This window comes from Brassica napus, chromosome A9, assembly GCF_020379485.1.
Source record: "Brassica napus cultivar Da-Ae chromosome A9, Da-Ae, whole genome shotgun sequence".
In the NCBI taxonomy this organism is placed as follows: domain Eukaryota; kingdom Viridiplantae; phylum Streptophyta; class Magnoliopsida; order Brassicales; family Brassicaceae; genus Brassica; species Brassica napus.
Genome location: NC_063442.1, coordinates 40,615,019 through 40,624,320, shown reverse-complemented (window position 1 = coordinate 40,624,320; position 9,302 = coordinate 40,615,019). Strand labels below are relative to the sequence as shown.

General features: G+C 38.2%; 1 protein-coding gene across 2 annotated transcripts; it reads left to right on the top strand.

Annotated features, from left to right (window-relative positions):
• Window positions 1-3,752: 3,752 nt before the first annotated feature.
• On the top strand, window positions 3,753-7,697 carry LOC106369062 (protein LONGIFOLIA 1). 2 transcript variants are annotated; one of them, XM_013809163.3, is made up of 4 exons: window positions 3,753-4,021; window positions 4,147-4,234; window positions 4,359-4,767; window positions 5,175-7,697. In XM_013809163.3, exons 3-4 carry the CDS (start codon window positions 4,632-4,634, stop codon window positions 7,544-7,546), a joined length of 2,508 nt encoding a protein of 835 aa, XP_013664617.1. In that variant the 5' UTR covers window positions 3,753-4,021; window positions 4,147-4,234; window positions 4,359-4,631; the 3' UTR covers window positions 7,547-7,697. The 2 variants fall into 2 exon arrangements, with proteins under 2 accessions (XP_013664617.1, XP_013664616.1); XM_013809162.3 differs by having other exon boundaries at window positions 3,796-4,234.
• The last annotated feature ends 1,605 nt before the right edge of the window (window positions 7,698-9,302 follow it).

The following is a 9,302-nucleotide window of genomic DNA, read 5'->3' as shown; positions in this document are numbered from 1 at the left end:
TGTGTAAGCTGAGAAAGTCAATATATGGACTAAAACAAGCTTCCGACAATGGTATTTGAAGTTTAATGATATCATCATGTCGTATGGTTTTGTAGAGCTTATCATAGATCAATGTATCTACATTAAGATCAATGGGAGCTTATTATTGATTTTAGTCTTATATGTTGATGTAATTATGCTTGCTGAAAATAACAAAGGCATGTTACATGATGTAAAGTAGTATCTCTCTAAGAACTTTGAAATGAAAGATCACAAGGATTGTTGAGTTTGTCTCAGAAAGATCATATCAGTAAGATCTTAGAGATTTTTATAAAATAGAACAATGTTGCGTAGGGATAGCTCCAATTCAGAAGGGAGATAAGTTTTGTAAAATGTAATGTCTTAAAAATGAATTGGAGCGTAAAGAAATATAAATAATTCCTGATACATTAGTGGTTGGGATTTTGAATATATTGGAAACATAGTCAACTTGATATCAATTTTGATATTGGAAAGTTGGACCAATAAAGTAATCCCAGAATGAACCACTGGAACGCTGCAAAGAAAGGTCCTCTGGTACTTGCAAGGCACCAACGAGAACATGCTCACATAAAAGAGATCCAATCAATTAAAGGTCATAGGATTTTCAGATTCAAATAAAGCCGCATGAGTTGATGAAATCAACGTTTAGGTATAGTTTCTATTATTTGTGGGAACAATTTAAAGGAAAGTGGAAAGTAGTCTGTCATTGCTACTTTCACTATTAAGGTTGATTTGTGGTATGTTTTGAAGCCACAATTCATGTATGGAGCCTGCGGAAATTTATCTCAGGGCTTTGGATTGTCGACACTAACGCCAAACCGCTGAGAGATTATGGTGATAAATTCGCAGCTGTCTTCTTTTGAAAGGATGACAAGTATTGGAAGGGTGCTAAGCACATTAAGTTAGAGTACTTGTCTATTAAAGAAGAAGTTTAGAAACAGAGAGTGTCATTTGAGCACATAAGAAAGGATATAAAGATAGCGGATCCGCAAACTAAAGCTTTACCACCCAAGGCGTTCAATGGCCATTTAGAGCGTATGGGTATCATAGATAAAGCCTTGCTATTATATTTATGGAATGCTCATTAAGTATTTGACACCTAGGAATTCAATTAAAGTTAAGTTTCTAATTTATTAAATATGTTATCATTAAAGTACGTGTATATATTTAAGGTTCATAGATAACATATAGAAAAGTTTTTTGAGAATAAAGGTTCTTCTCATGTAAGGATTATATAAAAATAGAATTGGTTTGTGATACATGGAAGGGACTATGCCGGTTAAATGACATACAACCGCCATGATTCAATCAGTTCTAATTTTAGTAAAGACCAGATGAACTTGATGTAAAATTGCACATTAAAGTTATTGAACTCTTAAGGCAAGACAAAGGTCAAGTGGGAGAATGTAAGAATATTTTATATTCTTATATGACCTATGTGTATATTGGTTTAATATAAAGTTCAAGTTCGTATTAATGTTTTATATTCTAATATAAAAGACGATACCATGATGGATCGGTTTCGATAAAAGTATTAGAATATGGATGTATTGATAACCCTCCTTCCTTGCCTTGTTAGTTATAAATGATTCTTCTATAATGGTTATATACAATCATTTATGTATATGTGTTATAGTTGTGCTTGGATGTATATTAATCACATATAAAGTATAGTTTGTACTTGAAAGAGTACAAAATGAAAAGATGTGATAATTAAAAGGCACAATACACACACATATATATACTCGCTTGTGGTGGTTATCAAAATGTGACAAGTGACTTTTTCTTATATGAGAGAAGAGTTACGATTGTGTCGCTATAACAGTTACGTAAGAAACGTATAAGCCACCGTAAGGGAACAAAACGTGATAAGAAGAGGTTTTGGATTCCTTTGTCCATCAAAGGGAATCATAAAGGATTAGAGGCCAAAGGGAGGAGAAAATCAATTGGTGCATTGCTTTCAATTTATCTTCATTAAGCATGGATTAAAGGTTAGTGTTTCTTTCTTCTTCTCTAAGAAGCATACCAGGGTTGAATTAAAACTAAATCTAGATTATGGTCTCGGAATAGATTTCATAATTGAAATCATAAAAGTTAATCTTACACGTTTTTGATCTAATCGCTTGGAGGAAAGCGAATGTGACTGCTCGGTACCATTGCAGGCAAGAGCAGAACATAGAACGGACGCTTTGGAAACTAGGGACTCTCCCTCCGGGTCTATTAGCTTTCTATGGTCTCACTGAGCCGCTAGATAGAAGATGGCATGTCTTAGGTTTAGGTTATGATGTGAACATTGATAACCGTTTGATTGAAACCGCGGCTGTGATTCACTATATGGGAACATGAAGCCTTGGCTAAAGCTGGGTATTGGTAGGTATAAACCTTTCTGGTTAAGATATTTGAACTCGAGCCATGCTTATTTACAAGATTGTGTCACAGCTTAGAGGCAAAAGATTCTTGATTTTCTTGTACACTTTGAAGATTCTTTTTGTAGATCTCAGAAAGCTTGTCAGATTCAGATAGTATCTGATGACTGTTTTCTTCTCTTACAATCACACATTAGAGGGTCCATAATGTACTTATGTTTGAATAGATTATACATTGATACATTTTTGGCGAAATTTCTTATATTTTTATATTTTCAAGCTTTAGACTTGCAGTGTTACAGCATATCTATTTATAATGAATATTTTTGTTTTTCTAAATAATCATTGTCACACATTGTCATGGGAAACCATTTGAGAAATCTACTGTTCTGTTTCGTAAGTGGTCTCTATAACATCTATGAGGAATCACACTTTGCTTGTTGACGATTCACCCGACAAGGCCTGTTGTAATCCTGTAAGTACTGAACACTTGCAATCAAGCATCTGTATTTAACATCTGAGATCTGACATTCTTTAAACATCAACATTGGGTGATATTGTTCTTACTCTCTATTAGCCACTCTGGAATCTTTTCTTTTTTATACCAGTATACAGACAGTGAAGATTTTTCATTGGGTGAGTCTTTTCTCTTCTTATACACTTTGCACATTTAAGTTTTTGCAACATCAAGAAGAGAGAGTTAATGGAGAATCATAATGTTCCTTTTACATTATCTCTTTCAATATCTGATGTGGATTCTAAACATTAATTCACAGTGATGTTTCATATCTTGAGAACAGGAACTGATGGCGAGCTAAGGGAGTACATGGAAAGGATAGTGAATGTGGAAAACGTTTAGAAATTTGTAGAAGAAAATCCAATTGGTCAGTCTGCAATAACCGAGACACGAACATAAATAAGTGTTCAGTGTTCATGCACACATAGGTTAATTTAGTTCTGGAGAAAACTTTACTAGTCAAATGTTATCTTGAGAAATGTACTTCACCTCACCAAATTAACTAACTCTGAATATTCCTATTGATCTCTTTTGTTTGAACAAAGACCAGACTCTCTTAAATTAAGTGTAGCTTTATATTGGTTTGTTAAGGCGCTAACTTGCAACCTTGGAAATGAAGCAATGGTACAATGGTTATGCGTTTTGGGAAGATAACGTAGAAGAAAAGTCAAACTCTTCCTAGTTGAAGACCCTAACTAACTACTAAAGCATGCTTTTCCGTTTACAACTAGTTTCATTGTTTATTAGCATGTGAATCTGTTATATAACTTTAAATTTTAAATTAAATGTCTACCTAAACCGATTTGGTTATTAAAATTTTTAACAATTTTCTTCTAATAATCCACGGAGAGAAAATAAAATGGTGAGGAACAAAGAAGATAATATTGTGGATATTTTTAAGTTGGTAACGAGAAGACAGGAGTCACATGCAGAGGGAGACATATCAAAAGCAGAGTTTTAACAAACCACATCCACCTGCCACCACCCCCATATCCTCTCTCTAATCTTCTCACGTCATTTCTATTTCTCTTACTCATCAGAAAACACACAAGACAATGTTTTTGTTTTGTACTCTGAGCAGAAACACAGAGTAGAAAACAGAGGAACATTTGGCAGAGTATTTCTCTTGTTCCCTCTGCTTGGCTTTATCTGTTTCTCAGTATCTGAAAGTGTTTCTGTCTTTTTTTTCTTCTTGGGTTTGTGAGATTTATCAGTGACATTTCCCTGAATTTTCTTCTGAAGGATTCCTACACAAAGGACTCTCTTTTGTTCTGTAATAAACAGAGCTTTTTTTTTGTTGGTGTCGTCGACGAGATAACTCACGAAAAGGGTTCGTCTCTTTTCTCGTCTTTGTGAATCTATTTGCTGTCAAGCAAAATTTTGAACTTCTGCCACAAGTAGAAACAAAAATGCTAATTTTCTTCTTCTCACTTATTTTTTTTTGTCGTTGATAGGGAGGGAATATATAAGCAGCTGTAATTAGCTGGAGGGCAATGGTGTTCTCACATTGAGCTTTGCCTAAGGCCAATTTTATTGGAATCTAAATTTGATAAAAAGCTTAACTCTTTTGGAACTATATGAAATTATGTAAGGTGGGTCATTCTCGTTATGGTTCCATGGTGGTTGCTTGTTGATGGAGATATAACGAAACCTTGAAGTTATTCCAAGACAAAGAAGTGTTATACTGTATAGTTCCAGAGCCAAGAAGATAAAAAGAGTTGCTATTCATGGCTGCGAGGCTTTTGCATACATTGGCAGATGAAAACTCTGATCTACAGAAGAAAATTGGATGTATGAATGGGATTTTTCAACTCTTTGATCGTCACCATGTTCTCACAAACCGGCGAAAAAGTCTTACTTTAGGTAATCATAATAACACTATATGATATAAATAAATACTTGTGACTTAGATCGTGTCTCTTAGTGGTTGACTTGTACATGGCCATATGTTCTTAGCTATATGATGTCTTTTTCCATGTTCTTTCTTCTCTTCTTTAAGTTCTGTTTCTTCTTTATGAACTAAAAGGTCTTGTCTCATTCTTCTGTGAGGACTAAAAGGTTTGCCATATCTTCAGACAAAGTTGCTCTAGTTTGTGAAATGCATGTTTGTTTTGTTAGATTTTGTGTGGCTTTTGCTTAGTAGATTTTGACTTCTCTGAACCTTAGATTCTTCAAGTTTCTTAAAATCTGTAATGCTTATGGTTTATAAACAAAGAGAATATGATATGATCCTAAAACTCTTTTGATCTCATGTGTTGTTGTTGTTGCAGGTAATGCACATGTCAATAATATCAACTTTGAGAGAGACTCTGCATTACAGGTTCAAGACACCAACATTATCAACAGCGGAAATGCTCAACTAACAAGGGTATCAACAGAATCTTCTAGAGTTTCCTTCTCATCATCATGTTCATCATCTTCCCCATTGTCTTCTGACCTCAACAAAGAAACTCAACCTGAGATTTCACCGTACGACCGAGTCATTTTCCAAGAATCTCCAGCGATGAGCCAAGGAAGCGGGTTGGGACTTGACCTTAGAGATGTTGTTAGAGACTCCATGTACAGAGAAGCAAGAGGAATTTCTGAAGTATCCAGACACAACAAGAGAAGAGATGATTCTCCAAGACCACCCTATGGTCTGAAACAATCCACTCCTGTTGATTTCAATGAATCCTGCAAAGCTCTAGCCAAACTCAACACTTCTCAGTATTATTACAACGAGGTTGACTTGAAAGATGCTTCTCGTTACTATGTTGATTCTCACAAGAAGAAGTCTAAATCCAAGAAGAAGGTGAAAGAGTCTCCTAAGCTTTCTTTGGACAGTAGAGACCACCTTGATCTCAAGTCAGGCAATAACAATAAGCTTGTGGAGAGTTTCAGTAGAAGCTCTAGCGTGAACAAACGGCCTCCTAGTGTTGTTGCAAAGCTAATGGGGTTGGAGACATTACCTGGTTCTCCACTGAGAAGAGACCATAAGAGTGATCCGTTCTCAAGGTCATTGAGGGAGAATAGCATGAACCGGACTATCCGGTTATCTCCTAGCTCACCAAGGAAGGACCTGGCTTCTTCTTCTACTACTTCATCACCAAGATGGAGAAGCTCTGAGTTTGTAATGAAACCTTTATCAAGTTTGAGGTTTCCCATTGAACCAGCTCCATGGAAGAAGCAAGCCTGCAGGCCTGTGAAAGCTCTGTTGAAAGATCTCGAGTTTAAGCATTCGGTTAAGGATCTCAGAGCTATTAATAAGATAGTAGAGGCAATGCAGACAAAAAGTGTCAAGCAGCAAGAATGCTCAACAAACTCAAGAGGCTTGCAAAGCCAGGTGATGCCATCATCCACTATGAGAGGAGGACCAATTGTGATAATGAAACCTGCTAGACTTGTTGAGAGATCTTGTGTTCCTTCATCATCTCTGATTCCCATTCACAGTCTTAATAGAGAAGAAGAGTCTGTGAATGTTAAAAGAAACTCAACTAGTAAGAAGGCTGCAAAAGATAACAGAAACGTCACTACAAGGAGTGCAGGAGCTGCTAGTCCAAGACTGAGTCATATGAAGAAGCATGAGAATGAGAAGCGTTCTCGCCCACCACCTATACCATCTGATTCAAGCAAATCAAGAAGACAAACAAACAAAGAACCTGCTACTTCTCCTGGTGGTAGGCGTAGTAGACAAGGTGGTAGAAAGAGTCAAACTGTAATAGAGACAGCAAAAACAGTAGTCTCTAACTTAATGAAGAACGCTAGTGGAGATGGATCATCGGAGCATCCAAGTCCAGTTTCTGTTCTCAACGCATCAATCTACAGAGACATCAAACCATCTCAAGCTAGTGAAGGCACCAAGAGTACTGATCATGTAACAGGTGGTGAAGAAGACGAGTGGAATCCAGCTTACAGCTTCTCAAAGACAACAACCACCTTGTCCCCAGAGGTAAACCGGAAGAAGCTTCAGAACGTGGAGCATTTGGTTCAGAAGCTGAAAAGATTAAACTCTAGCCACGACGAAGCAAGCCAAGACTACATTGCATCGCTATGCGAGAACAGTGGTGCTGACACTGATCACAGATACATTTCAGAGATTCTGTTAGCCTCTGGTCTTCTCCTGAGAGACTTAGCCTCAGAGTCAACCACGTTTCAACTCCACTCTTCAGGCCATCCTATTAACCCTGAGCTGTTTCTCGTTCTTGAGCAAACTAAAGGAAGCAGTGGTGGCAGCAATGAGAAGAAGCTCAACCGCAAGCTTGTGTTCGACGCTGTTAATGAGATGCTTGTGAAGAAGTTAGCTATTGTTGATGCAGAGCCATGGATGAAGCGAGGTAAAGGGATGAAGAGGAGGGTGTTGAGTGCGCAACAGCTCTTGAAAGAGCTGTGTTCAGAGATAGAAACAGTGCAAAAGGAAGCCAAGAGGAGATCAGATAACTTGTTCTTGTTGGGGGAACAAGAAGAGGACTTCTTGAAATGTATGTTGGATGAAGATATGGAGATGCGGTCTGGGAAATGGACGGAGTTTGATGATGTAGTCCCGGGTATAGTGCTTCACTTGGAGAGGCTTCTCTTCAAGGACCTGGTGAGTGAGGTCGTGCATGGTGAGATTGATCGGCTGCAACCTACTCCAAGCAGACGAGTAGTTATTACTGATTCATAAGCTTGTCTTTTTTGTATCCTCTGTACTTTAAAGCCAGTAAATAAATAATATATAAGTCAAAAGTCATGTAAACATTCTACTTATTTTTGTTCTATGTTCTTTCTCTTCAATGTTTGGTGATAAATAAATAAAAGTGCTCGTATATCAGCTAGATATGAATAATTTGTTACCTATCAGTATAGAGAGGCTTTTAATCCAACGAGTTTATGAGTGGTTCAAACTTGAAGCTAAGCCAGTCTGCTTGTGCTGCAACAGCTTCATAGCATATGAATAAAATCGGCGGCACCAGGGTTGACGTGCCTACCAAGTGAATTAGTTTAGTTAGTTACTCATTAGAGACTTATTTGTTATCTTGTAGATTCTAAATGAATTATAAAGTTTACTTCGAGATCAGTTGCTCCATCTCCAATCATGGCCATAGTTTTGTAAAAGAACCAAATCTCATCGGTACATTGCGTTGTCTTCAACAAGAGATGATAAAAGTTTGATGAACCTGTCTGTAACATCCTATGTTGTTATATATGGAAAATGATTAAGAGAATTGATTTGGCTACTTATGTCAACAAAATTGGCTTACTTTTTTCGTCACACATCCGTTTAGGAGAAAATATCATGTGGTGATTGCAGGGTCAGTAAACAAGTCTTTCGAGCCTTGAAAAATTAACGCACCGTGGCCCATGGTTCGAGAGAGCAGGCGTAGGTGGTTCATTAGCCGTGGCCGGTCGGGGATTTTCGTAATTGTTGCAAAGATTGAGAAGGCTTTGAAGCTAACAAGTAGGGATGGCAATCAAGGACCTGTACCGCGGGCCTGGCCCGTAAAGGCTTGCTGCGGGGCGGGATTGGGCCTCCATTTGGTAAGCCCGTAATATTGCGGGCCTCGCGGGACGGATTCAAAGCGGGATGGGTCAAAAGCGGGACGGGTCAAAAATGGGACGGGTCGAAAGCGGGATGGGCTTAACCCGCGGGATTTTGAAGACCCGCAACCCTAAGTCCCCATTTCTACTTTCGCCTAAAACATCGAGAGAGAGAGAGAGATAGAGAGAGAGAGAGAAAGAGAAAAAAAAAAACGATTCTTGTGACTTTTCTCCCATAAAACATAAGGAGTTCCGGCGATGATGTATGATTCGAGCTCCGGCGATGACGACTCCAGCTCCAGCTAGGGATGGCAATCAAGGACCTGTACCGCGGGCCTGGCCCGTAAAGGCTTGCTGCGGGGCGGGATTGGGCCTCCATTTGGTAAGCCCGTAAAATTGCGGGCCTCGCGGGACGGGTCAAAAATGGGACGGGTCGAAAGCGGGATGGGCTTAACCCGCGGGATTTTGAAGACCCGCAACCCTAAGTCCCCATTTCTACTTTCGCCTAAAACATCGAGAGAGAGAGAGATAGAGAGAGAGAGAGAAAGAGAAAAAAAAAACGATTCTTGTGACTTTTCTCCCATAAAACATAAGGAGTTCCGGCGATGATGTATGATTCGAGCTCCGGCGATGACGACTCCAGCTCCAGCGATGACGATTCGAGCTCTGGTGTTGTTTTGATTTGTTTTTTTCTTTTTATTACACACAACTATGAATTGCTTTATTACAATGTGATATTTCTTGTTTAAGTTGATTGGTTTTGTTTTCAGTATTGTGAAGTGGTTGTTTTCTTAAATTAAATTTGGTTACAGTGGTGTTGTTTAGGAGAAAAGTTAGTTGTATAACACGTCACTTGTATAATTTGGTAAAGTGATTCACGATTTTCTTTGCAATCCAAATAA

Excerpts from the sequence above, each read along its gene's own strand:
- LOC106369062 (XM_013809163.3), top strand. The coding sequence starts at position 4,632 with ATGGCTGCGAGGCTTTTGCATACATTGGCAGATGAAAACTCTGATCTA. Across the intron at positions 4,768-5,174 it reads GCGAAAAAGTCTTACTTTAG|GTAATGCACATGTCAATAAT; the intron begins GTAATCATAATA and ends TTGTTGTTGCAG.